Source organism: Bicyclus anynana, chromosome 18 (assembly GCF_947172395.1).
Source record: "Bicyclus anynana chromosome 18, ilBicAnyn1.1, whole genome shotgun sequence".
Taxonomy (NCBI): domain Eukaryota; kingdom Metazoa; phylum Arthropoda; class Insecta; order Lepidoptera; family Nymphalidae; genus Bicyclus; species Bicyclus anynana.
Window position 1 is genome coordinate 11250660 of NC_069100.1, and position 13593 is coordinate 11264252.

General features: G+C 38.5%; 1 protein-coding gene across 10 annotated transcripts in view; it reads left to right on the forward strand.

Annotated features, from left to right (window-relative positions):
• Positions 1–13593, forward strand: part of LOC112056919 (probable nuclear hormone receptor HR3) — a 153172-nt gene that overhangs the window by 121839 nt on the left and 17740 nt on the right. For all 10 annotated transcript variants that reach the window (XM_052887007.1, XM_052887002.1, XM_052887003.1 and 7 more), the window contains 2 exons: positions 9224–9337; positions 9968–10081. In XM_052887007.1, coding sequence (XP_052742967.1) covers positions 9224–9337; positions 9968–10081 — 228 coding nt within the window. The remainder of the gene's footprint in view (positions 1–9223; positions 9338–9967; positions 10082–13593) is intronic.

A 13593-nucleotide genomic window follows, 5' to 3' on the forward strand; every position in this document is an offset into this window, starting at 1 on the left:
AAACATTCAGCTCTAAGATTTTAAAAAAAATTCGTCATATAAAACCTATTCTGAGAAGCGAACATTCATTCGAATTTCGATGCCAAAGGACGATACCGTTTTGTCATCATTCTGAAAGCTAATTGCTTTCGCAATATGACCCTTGTGTTACATAAGAATAGAGCTGTGTTGTAAATATTAGATAGACAAATTTAACGTTGTTCAGTATACGTTTAGTTCGGACATTTGAGGGCGTTCACCCGTGATGCTTGACTAGGGTTGCCACTAAAGAGATCTAGCTACATTGAAGATTTGTTAATAAATAAACTTAACTTTCACTATAGCTGTCTAACACCGTATATTGGGTGCATCATTTTCATAATCATTAACAACCCTTATTTGGCTTACTGTTGAGCACGAGTCCCCTCTCAGAACTAGAGCGGTTAGGCTAATAGTCCACCACGCTGGCCCAATGCAGAATGGCAGACTTCACACACTTAGAGAATCATCTTTTGAGACACGCGTGATATTTAATTTCTTAAAATGCACGTAACTGAAAAGTTGGAGGTGCATGCCCAGGCGATTACGGCTCTTTAGACAGTATATGTATATTCGACAGTGTAAATGAATCTAGACCAGGCACAGGCTGACGCCTTTACGTGTTCTGTGAGGCATGGATATTTAATAGCACTAACAACTTCTACACCCCAAGATGTTAAGAAGCTTCGATTCGAAGTTTAATCACACACATAAAAACTTCTTGATTAAAGAGAAATTAATTTGATTTAATTTAATTTGAAGCCACTGGTCCACGGATCCTCAATGGAATAAAGTAGACCTGATTTTACCGATATTGCATAGGCTTATGTGTTGATTTGTAATTGACAATAGGTACTTACTCGTAAATGTGATTCACGACTAATTCTCAATAATTAAATATGACAGGAAAACGGTGACAGCCCTACGGAATTCTACAGAATTTATTTCCCTAGCTCTTATTTATATTAGAAATAAAGTCGTTTTTTGAATAAAAACCTCCGTAAACTCAAGTCCGTTAGATTAAAATTCAAATTCGACGCTTGGATTTGGCCCGCGGCCGATGACCCGTGACGTAGATCCATGTGGGTGTGTACTATGTAGTGTATTGATAAGAGCTGTAATATATGTGTGCGTATTACTTTATTTTATTATGGCGTTTGTATTACGTGAATGAGATTTTTTTATTTTAATTTATTCGTCTTTCCTCATTTAGAATTAATAGCTCTATTTAGAATATTTAATGACTTAATTGACGAATACCTACTATTTTTTAACCGACTTCCAAAAAGGAGGAGGTTCTACGTTCGGCTGTATGTATGTTTTTTTTTTTTTTTTTTTTTTTTTTTTTTTTTTTTTTTTTTTTTATGTTTCTAAATTGTAATTGTTTGCTGTCTCAATGACGATGTAATCTAAAATTACAACTCGCTCTTCTACTTATTTAAATTTGGTTATTTAAATTTAAATCTACAAAACGGAGGTCCTGGGTTCGATTCCCGGCTGGGCTGATTGAGGTTTGCTTAATTGGTCCAGGACTGGCTAGTAGAAGGTTTCGGCGTTGGCTAATTACCACCCTACCGGCAAAGACACACCGCCAAGCACTTTAGAGCGTTTAGCGTAACGGAAAGGCGTGTAAATTTTCATCCCACCCCTAACAAGTTAGCCCGATTCCATCTTAAATTTCATCATCACTTACCATTAGGTGAGATTGTAGTCAGGTGCTAACTAGTAAAGATTAAAAAAATAAGGCTTAATCTCACCACACATATCCATCATAGTACGAGTAGATAGGTAACCTACCCGTTATTATGTCTACCTACTGAGTGAATAGTTTAAAAAAAACTAAAACACACGCTTGATACCCGTAGCATGGGGGTGCATTTCAAATAGCCTGTCCACCATCTTCGACGTCCGCCATATTGGATTTAAGTCACGTCACTATTTTTTTCGTATTGACAGCAAACCCTTTCATTTGATATCCTTATAATGGGGTGGATTTCAAACAACCAGTCCGTCATCTTGGGAAGGCCGCCATATTGGATTTGTAATGATGTTTCTTAGTTAGTTATGTAGTCATCAGAACTCAGAGCGTGTGCAAAATTTCATCCTAATCGAAGACCGGGCACTGGGTCAAATTAGGATTCCAAGATTTTCTTACACACATAGTTACAAGTGAAGCTAATATAAGCGTGTTAATTAATAAAATGACGGCCTCCGTGGCGCAGTAATATGCGCGGTGGATTTACAAGACGAAGGTCCTGGGTTCGATCCCTGGCTGGGCAGGTTGAGATTTTCTTAATTTGTCTGGCTGGTGGGAGGCTTCGGCCATGGCTAGTTACCACCCTACCGGCAAAGACGTACCGCCAAGCGATTTAGCGTTCCGGTACAATGCCGTGTAGTAACCGAAAGGGGTGTGGATTTTCATCCTTCTCCTAACAAGGTAGCCCGCTTATATCTTAGACTGCATCATCACTTACCATCAGGTGAGATTGTAGTCAGGGGCTAATTTGTAAAAAAAAAAATAGGGGCCAGTAACAGCAAAGTGCAATACCGAGTAACGTCGAAGATGAACAGGTTGACTGACAACGGATATATGCACTTTATCATTAGAAGACCAATACATCCTTTTCGAACCCTTAGAGAGTCGTTTCGCCTAAATCTTCTGCTTCTGCCTTCGGGCATCATCAGGCGATACTTGCCCAATTGTAGTCACCTAATACCACCGTTGAATCCGCTGAGGACCTATTAAGGAGCCTACGGTATTTACACAATCAGAAAAACACTTCAATTTAGGCATATACCCAAAATTTGTTGCCCCATAGATTAGTTATTTCGTCTGGATGAATGATATTGTGTGACCTTTTTCTATGCCTTGATAACGTATCAGCAAAATTTCCTTATCAAAGTAAATTAAAATCTATGTAAGATATGCGTTTTCTCCGATGCAAAGGTCCAAAACAGAATCCAAGGAGAGACCAACATATGGGCAACTATTGAATAGTAAAGCGTAAAGCCTTTATCCTGCACATTCAAAAGAACCTTCAGTCATTTTGTAAATATGGGGATGATCAGTTAATTTGAGTAGTAGGTAAGAATTATGTAGTGTAGAAACTGAAAAGGCACACCCCTATCATCCTACTCCTAAAAAATTAGTCCGCTTTCATCATACGAGTTGATTGCATCATTGCTTATCATTTGGTGAGAAGTCAAGGGTTAACTTGTGAAGTTTTAAAAAAGGTTTATTTTTAATTACTAATATCTACCTGATAGGGAGTACATACTTGTACTAGTAAAAGTTCGAGGCATTTTTATTCTTTTATCAGAAGTTGTGCCTGGTTAATACCTTTAGGACATTGTATTAAATTTATTTTGTTAAATAAAGTTATCAGATTTACATTTAAAAACTTAGCTACCTCAAAAAAAAGTATAAAAGCAGGTAGTCTGCACAAAATTCAACCTTCGCCCATAAAAAAGTCTGGTCACATTGTCATTGACATATTAACGTGAAATTATCTGTTGCATAATTTAAAATTGGAACCGTAAGCCCCGCCCGAATTCCTACCCTGGTGACGTCACCGAACGTGCTGCGGCCCGGCGCGGGGTCGGTGACCTGTGACGTCACGATCAGCTGACCGGGTGCATATCTTGCGTCTCTTTCTGATCGGGATTGACCACGTTCTACTGTGGGTATTGCAGAGTGTTGACCTCCACTGACATTAATTTGATTTCAATATTGGGTTAATGGTTTTGAAATGAACTTTACTTATTTTTGGATACTAAAAAGTATTAAGAGGAACTTTTAATTTATTATTAATCGAATTTTAAAAAATTAAAAATAATGTTAGTGGTGGATACCACTTGGTCTACCAAGTGATACACCATAAGTACGTATTTATCTGACTTTAGATATTACTAAAAAGTCAGTCCAGTTCCAGGAAATCCTTGGCAATTCATGTAAATGAATTACCTGTCTACATATCAAATTTCGAAGCAACATATTATTTAAATACTAACACTACTGAAAAATTGAATTTAAATAACGAAAACCCCTTCCCAACTGGATTCGTATTTTTGAGAAAATTGCGAACATACACACAAAAATATAAGAATACATGCATCCACTGCAGAACTTAGGCTTTTTGTAGCTTCCAAATACCTACAACTGTCAATACACACATACCAGTCAAATCTATACTAATATTATAAAGCTGAAGAGTTTGTTTGTTTGAACACGCTAATCTCAGGAACTACTGGCGCGATTTGAAAATTTCTTTTAGTGTTAGATAGCCTATTTATCGAGGAAGGCTACAGGCTATATTTTATCCCCGTATTCCTTCGGGAACGGGAACCACGCGGGTGATACCGCGCGGCATCTACTAGTACAGAATATATTTAATGTCGGTTTTAAAAGGTGTATATAAATAGGTTGATACACCAAATTCCAAAATTATCAGTTAAAATCTACGCGACACAGTTTAAAAAGGAAGCGGCGCGTTACAAAACATTAACAATGTTAATTAGAAAAGCGTGACAACATTTGCGTTTTTTTCATATCTACCCGCAATTCACAACTAAAACAAAGCCCTTTGTCTAATAAGGAATGCGCCAGCGCGTTGCTTCGGGCAGGGGTTACTGTTATGTTGTGAAATAGTAGTTTTTTGCTGAAATAACTAAATGTTTCGACCTATGTAAATGAAAAAAAACGGTTGTCTGTAAAGTAGGTTTACTGACGTTGAACGTGACAACGTCATGAGAAAATAACTGATAGAATGGTTGCACATTTCAAAAGAAAATGTTCGTTTTCCTAAAATACTGTTTAATAATTTTCATAGACCAGAATATACTTATTTTTTGTAAAAAAGTTGGCAACCCTAGTGCGAGGGAACGACGCATGACGTCATCTTTTTTCGTGTGTGCAGCGGACTTCATCGAATTATAAGACGTTGTCACGTCAATAATCAAAATCTGAATAAATATTCATTTGGTTCAGTTCGGCTTAATTTACAAGCACTTTGGGAACGTCAAATTTGACGATTTGTAAAGACTACTTCTAAGCTTTCTACTTTCTAAGCTTTGTTTGGTAAATCGTTCGTCACACTCCCGATGGTCCGCGGGGTCCGGGAGGGGGGTAGCGATGCTCCGCTCGCACGACTTCACACCCGCTCAGTCCTTCGTCGCCCGCAATTTCAATGGGAGTGTCATCAACTTGCCAAGCTATACCATGTTGTGCTGAGCTACTCGTATATCTTAATTTTCCAAATTGGTTAAGAAATGACGAAGTTAAGAGGTAACTAACATAAAAATAAAACATTGAGAACCTCCTCCTTTTTTTGAAGTGGGTTAAAAAATAAGCTAGCTCTTCTGTCACCAGTCGAGGTAACTAGCCACGGTCAAGTAATTCTAAATTGACATAAGTCTGCTCTGGTGATTTCTATTGGTAAAAGAATTTTTTAAATCGGTTTAGTAGATCTACAGCTTTTCCCCTACAACCTTACAAACTTTACATCTTTATAATCACAACACAAAGGCTGCCCAGTGGGCCATTTGTTATAGTACCTAGATAAGTTAAGTTTATGATTTTTTATTTTTTTAGTTTTTGTTAATTGTAAAGTGTATATCTACACTAGTGAATTGGGGATAACCTGTAATGTTAGTGTAAGTTTGTAAATAAATAAATAAATAAATAAATAATATTAGGATAGAAGTATAAATTAGTCGTATCTACAAAACCTACGTAATTGGTCACTTACACGTGTCATCGATCAATCACTAAATTAATAATAACATCAATACAAATCGTAGGGGCAATTAAATTCGAATTTTAATAATAGATTAGTATCCTTCGGTTATTAAACTAGTATTAAACGAATGGAAATTTGGACGATTTAATTTCTATAAATCAATGATGAGTAATTTGTTGACGCCCCTAAGACTCGCACAAATCTTTTGCGTCATCTTTTCTTAAACGCATGGATTGGCCATGATGATGGTGGTATAGTTATTACCTCGTTGGTTAGCGTATGTGGTTTCGGGTGGGATCTTGGGTTCGAATCCCGGGTCGGGCTATGGGATACTGAGATTTTCTTTCTTCTAAGAAAATTTCAGATAAAATTCTCAGCCCGAACTTGAGAAATTGGTAGTGTTGGTGGTATCTCGTTCATTATGATTAACTTTATTTTTAACGGCCTCCGTGTTGCCGTGGTATGCGTGGTGGATTTACAAGACGGAGGTGCTGCGTTCGATCCCCAGCTGGCATTTAGGTGGCTGGTGGCTGGCGGGTGGTGGAGACTTTTGTAAACATGGTGGTAACTAGCCACGACCAAAGCCAGCCCTGGAGCAATTAAGAAAACCTTAATCGGCCCAGCCGGGGATCGAACCCAGGACCTCCGTCAAGTTAATCCACCGCGCATACTACTGCGCCCGTCGTCTAAAATCTCAACTTTTTAGAGGATTTTTTTCTTGAAAGAAACAAAAGCTCAAATATTTCATAACCCGACCAGTAATTCGAACCCAGGACCTTCTGATCCGAATAGTCTAAACGCTGGACCAACGAGGCAAACATAAACTATCTCGATAAATGGTTATTAAAACAATGACATGACTAAACCACCTAAACCTAATAAGTGCAGAACTAAATGTCATAATCAGATGAAAAACAGTACAAGTAACCAACTATATTTAACTCTACATGTGGCAAAAATTACGCAATAGTAGTAAATTAAAAAAAAACGTCTATCTGGTATCCCGTATACTACCAAAGATGGATACCACTGGATAGGGCATTCACGGGATCACCGTACCATCTGGCGTTGCACTACGAAGCATTTTGAACTCTAATACTTAGAAATAAAGTTTTAAATTAATTGTAAAGAGACACTCCACACTCACACATATAAAGCGGAGTCGATGCCCGCGCTCCGACCTTGCCTCGTGGGTCGACGAACTCGACCAAAAATGGCGGTAGTATGAAATTTTTGAATTTCGGATTGTTTTTCAGGTTATTTTATTTAAATTATCTTATTGCAACATTTAAGAGTTTTATTGTATTATATTTTGAAATACGATCTCAAATTATGACTTGATTATAGTTTGAACTAACGGACGCTCGCGACTTTGTACGCGTTAAATTCAGTTTTTCACAAATTCCAAGGGAACTATGTATTTTTCCATGATTAAAAGTAGACTATCTGTTTCTCAATAACCTCCTCTATCTACCAGCAAAAAAAATTGGTTCGGCCGTTCCAAAGATTAACCCGGACAAACAGACAAAATTTTTAGAAAACTTGATTATGTGTAAATAATTATAATCACTTAATAAAACGTAGTTATTTTGAAATCATAGACAGACACTTCAATAAATGATTTTAATTGGAATTGTATAACAAGCTTTCAGTCTTTATAAAATGAGGTAAGCAACCACCCTGCCGTTTTACTCGCGAAGTTCCCGCACCCGTGAGAATACGGGAATAAAATATAGCCTATGACAATTACAAATTACGCGGCTTTGTATAATGTGGCGCGCGGGATGGGGGCGTGTAGCGATGAATGAAAAACCCACGACAGGTGCCCCACTTCACACACCACTTCACTTCACACACCACACCCGGGCATTCTTTCCTCCCGTCGCCCGCATATCATGGGAGTGTCATCAACAAACTTGCCAGACTATAGTGGTAAAATGATTTTCCAAATCGGTTCAATAGATCCAGAGATTAATTACGCTCTATGATAGTCGTATCACAAATTTTACCTCTTTATATTTTTGTATATATTTACTCAAAATTGGAAACGTTCCTATAATCCAGAGACTTCGACAAATCTTCAGTTCATTAATAGCTTCTCTTTTATTAGGGTTTCTAATCCTATTAGTGGTATCGATTTTCCACTAAGAACTTCGATTACTCGATAGGTATCAGATATCCACAATACCCCCTCTATATCCATTTGTTATTCTAATCAATTTTGTAATAGATACTAATTGTATACATATCGATGTTGAAATCGATAACAATGGTGAACTTTGTTTCGATACCTACCTGCTTTAATGTTTGTTTGGGTAGCGTATTTAATTTATTACTGGTGATGATGACACAACATGTTACCGCCAATCTGTGTTTTCCGGTATTTTATACAATGCCTAGGCAATGTAAGAAATATCAGGGGCGTTCTGGCAATTATGTGTAAAATATTATTAATATTATTATCCATCATATCATTACTTAGGAGAACTCACGTAGTGTGTAATAAGTTTATAGCGTAATTTTCACTTTTGTATAGTTTTGCTTGTGTGCCCCTTGAATATTTTTGCTTGCTAAAATCTGCCAAGTAAATAAAAAAATACAAGTGCTAATATTATGAAAGTGAAAATAAACGTATTTTTCATATTTATTTATTATATTTTAAGATAATATTAAATATCTTAATAATGCCAATATATATATGACCACCATTGCCCGTTGTCTACCTCTCCAATAAGATGGAAAATACTGTTACCCATGACTTCTCGGGGGTAAACTTTAATCATATAACTTGTATGCATTTATATCTATATTAATATTATAAAGCTGAAAAGTTTGTTTGTTTGTTTGCTTGAACGCGCTAATCACAGGAACTAGTCCGATTTGAAAAAATATGATAAGGCTATATATTATTCCCGTTTTCCTACAGAAACGGGAGCCAAGCGAGTGTATCCGCGCGGCTTCAGTTAGTAAAAATATAAAAGTAATTTTTCCACGCTATAGTGGAATCACTGGAAGTAAAAGGCCTATGTCAAGCTGCTTTCTGAATGGTTAGATATTATCTAAGAAACCTCATCAATTAAGTTCTGTGTGCGCTAGGCCAGACCACAACCAGTGGTCACAACGACCAGGTTATTTAAAAAAACATTACGAACATCACGCATTTGGCCGTAGACTGGTCTTTGCGACCAAACTATGTAGAGTTTCATGTTAGAGCTCCAGCGCTTGTTCTGTGACTGTGACTGTGGTCCGGACAGCTAGTGTTGCGCTGGCAGTTCGTGAAAAGCAGACGCTTCGCGACCGCTTATGGTTGTGGCCGCAAATCTGGTCCCAGTCCAGCGGTAATTTTTACGATCACGGCCAGTTTTGACCGTCTACACTGTCTGAGATGCCTTTATGCATAATTGGTACACGATTCCGGGGATATTCAGAGGCTTATTATATTAACAGATTGTTCTCTATTGTTGCAGCACAAATCGAGATAATACCATGCAAGGTATGCGGGGACAAGTCGTCGGGCGTGCACTACGGCGTCATCACGTGCGAGGGCTGCAAAGGCTTCTTCCGTCGCTCGCAGAGCACAGGTCGGCTTCAACCATCCGATTCTATTTATTTATTTTAACTTATTTTGCCATTATCATTGGTCCATGACTATGGGCCTTATAAGAAGGCTCAAAGTCATTCAGCGGACGATGGAGCGAGCTATGCTTGGGGTTTCTCTGCGTGATCGAATCAGAAATGAGGAGATCCGCAGACGAACTAAAGTCACTGATATAGCTCAGCGAGTCGCGAAGCTGAAGTGACAATGGGCAGGCCACAGCAGTAAGCCGAATTTGGGTTGTTAATGATGATGATGATGATGGGTCCTGGGGTCGATCCCCGGCTGGGTCTATTGAGGTTCAGTTCTAGCTGGTGGGAGGTTTGAGCCGTGGCTAGTTACTACCTTACCGACAAAGACGTACCGCCAAGCGATTTAGCGGTCCGGTACGATGTCATGTAGAAACCGAAAGGGGTGTGTATTTTCATCCTCCTAACAAGTTAGTCCGCTTTCATCTTTGATTGCATGATCACTTAGCAGATTGTAGTCAAGGGCTAACTTGTAAAGAATAAAAATAAACGTAGCCTTCTGACAAAAAGCCTCACTTTTGTTGTAATTTCCTCTATAACAAGAGTCCAACTGAAGCATAATTATTAACACAGCCAACCCGTTTCAGTGGTGAACTACCAGTGCCCGCGGAACAAGGCGTGCGTGGTGGACCGCGTCAACCGGAACAGATGTCAGTACTGCCGACTGCAGAAGTGCCTCAAACTGGGAATGAGCCGTGATGGTGAGTACTATCTATACTAATATTATAAAGCTGAAGCTGAAGCCGTGATAGCCCAGTGGATATGACCTCTGCCTCCGATTCCGGAGGGTGTGGGTTCGAATCCGGTCCGGGGCATGCACCTCCAACTTTTCAGTTGTGTGCATTTTAAGTAATTAAATATCACGTGTTTCAAACGGTGTAGGAAAACATAGTGAGGAAACCTGCATACAAGAGGATTTTCCCAATTCTCTGTGTGTGTGAAGTCTGCCAATCCGCATTGGGCCAGCGTGGTGGACTATTGGCCTAACCCCTCTCATTCTGAGAGGAGACTCGAGCTCAGCAGTGAGCCGAATATGGGTTGATAATGGTGGTGGTGGAAGCTGAAGCAAAACTTCAATAGCTCAATGGTAAGAGCGGTCGGACTCATCACCGAAAAGTGGTGGTTCGATCCCCGCCCCGTTGGTCTATTGTATACCCACTCCTAGCACACTCTTTCCCGACTAGTAGGAGAGGAATGGGAATATTGGTCATATTATAAAAAAAAATATGCCAAAGAAAAGAAGAGTTTGTTTGATTGAACGCGCTAATCTCGGGACCTACTGGTCCGATTTGAAAAATTCTTTCTCTGTTAGATAGCTCATTTATCGAGGAATGCTATAGGCTATATTACCCCCGTATTCCTACGGGAACGGGAACCACGCAAGTGAAACCGCGGCGTCAGCTAGTAGCTTTATAAAATGACGAAGGCCTGGTGTTCACGGGCTCTTAGGCGTCCAGCGCACATATTGTAGTGGGTAATAGCCTTTAGAGTCCTTAAAGCCCGAGCCCTTGCCGCCGATTGCGTGAAATTCTGTTTTTTACGAACCACGGGGGAACCATGTATTTTTCCGGGAAAAAAGTAGCCTATGTTCTGCTCCAAGGTCCAAATTATCTCTATATTATTTTAAAATCAAGTAATTAACTTTGTAGGGCAATATTCTAGGGGCATATTATGTGTTTATGTTCATATATACATTAAGAGATCTACAAGTTTGCGCTGTTTTCGTCAACGTAAAAAAAAACTATTGAATTCAATTTTGTACATTAAGACAGCATCCGAGTAAAACGTCATATCGGAATTTAAAAAGTTATCTGCTCTTGTTTGTAAAAACCACTCTTCGTTTGTTTCGCTACACTGGCTCGATTGGGTTTAATCTGTTTTGTTTTATGGTGGCTAAAGAAAAACCAACTGGGAAACCAACCAAAGGAACAGCCAAAAAGTGAAACGATTAATTGATATTGGCTGGTGGGAGGGTTGTCAATTTTAATCCTCCTCCTAACAAGTTAGCCCGCTTCCATCTTAGATTACATCATCACAGAAAATAATTTAAAAAAATCAGTTTGTAAGGGGAAGTTCATCTTAGTATACGAAGTTCATAGGGTCAGATACAAATTAAACGATAAAATCCTCGCAGACGTAGTCACAGACAATAGTTATCAATAAAAACAAAAAGCGATCGTCCCACCACGTGGCGGTATAGGAAGCGGGCGTGCGGGGTCGACGACCTGCTATCAGCGCTGATAACGGTGTTGTTCCTACGATCCGATAGCGCTGTTGCGATGTGGAAACGACCTGGGCTTGTGTTATTGCATACTTTGATTATTTTTCTTAGATTTGCTTACAATTTGCCTCAGTAGGTGTGTGACTAGTGAGATTACTTCTAGAATTTTATTCCGCTAACACTGTGGATTTGATTAGACGTAATAGTCCAGTGGGTATGACCTCTGCTACGATTCGGTGGGTGGAGGTTTGAATCCGGTCCGGGGCATGCACCTCGAACTTTTCAGTTGTGTGCATTTTAACGTATCTTAAACGGTGCAGAAAAACATCGTAAAGAACCTGCATATCTGAGAATTTTCTTAATTCTCTACGTGTGTGAATTCTGCCAATCCGCATTAGGCCAGCGTGGTGGACTAAGGCCTAACCCGTCTCATTCTGAGAGGAGACTCGTGCTCTACAGTGAGCTGAATATGGGTTGTTAATGATGATGATGATGAACCCTGTAGATTATAGGGGTCACAAGGTGTTGGAATAGTGACCACGTACTGGAAAGCGATCGACCTCGACTAGGTTATTCTTTTTTTTAAACGAGTTAGGCCTTGATTGCGATCTCACCAGATATTAAGTGGCAATGCAGTCTAAGATAGAGGCGGACTTATTTGAAGGGGTATAAGTTTACTCTACCCATGCCTCTGATGGTTTCTACGCGGCATCGTACCGGAACGCTAAATCGCTTGACGGCTTTGCCGGTACCCTACCGGTAACTAGCCACGGCTGACACCTCCCAACAGACCAGACCTGAGTCAATTTAGATCCTAAACAAGCTCGTTCTGGGAATTGAACCTATGATCTCTATGTTGAGCACCACAGTACTCACATACCTAGATGTCGCGTGCTAACACGAACGAAATTACTGGTGTCAACAATTTAATATTCCATTATGCATGAAACAATTTACAAAGGAAACAAGTTCTTGAAGTTTTTTAATTAATGAAAACAAGTTTTAATAACAATAACCTTCTTTTGCTGAGCCGGTTAATTATGGATTCGCATGTATTTCGCAATAGTGATCTATTTGCTGTGTTACGTAGAACATAAAAACGTACACACATACACACACGTTCCGCTTCACGCCTGCGTCGTTACACAATACATAGGGATGGGGCAAACGTAGACAATTAATGTTATCGATAAATTAGAGCTTTTGTGAAATCTCACTTAACGGAGCAGTCGAAAATGTTAGAGCTTATGCAATAAAAATGGAAAATATTATATTATTATTATTAATATTATTTAAAAAATAATAACTTTATATACTTTAAAAAAGGTTTTTTAAAAAAAAACACATACACAACAACTCGTAAATAAGAGGAATTTTACAACAAGTTTTTTAAGACAAGCGTTTATATAGAAAGAAACAGAGGAGTGTAAATAAAAATACTTTAAGAACCTATGTCGTTACATTTGTAGTTAGTTTCGACTGAAGACCTATAAACCGAAACCTGAATGAATATAGTAACATTACATCGATAAATGTATAATTATGTACTTACCTACAAATATATCATGACCAGACAAGAGTATGTATTACTGCTGTTCGAGATGACGTAAGAATTCTAAAAATAGCCCAGATTTGTACATTTTGAAGTTATGGTGGAATAAAGAAATTTACATACATACATGAAACTCAAAACAATACGCATTTTCCATGGGAAACTGACTTTCTCTGAAATATTCTATATATATATATATTTTGCATATCCATCATGTTACAAAAAAACGGGTTTTGCGATATTCATATTCATAATAAATTTTGTAAGTTAGACAGTAGAAGCAAGGTAGGTAGTTGCACTTTACAAAAATACTCACCAGCTACGCGGTTCCATCTTATACTGGTTATGGTTAAATATTTATTATTAAAATTATCAACTTCAATTCCATAACAAAAACAGTGCTCATCTTTGTTTGAAACAATGTGATTTTATTTTTTCAT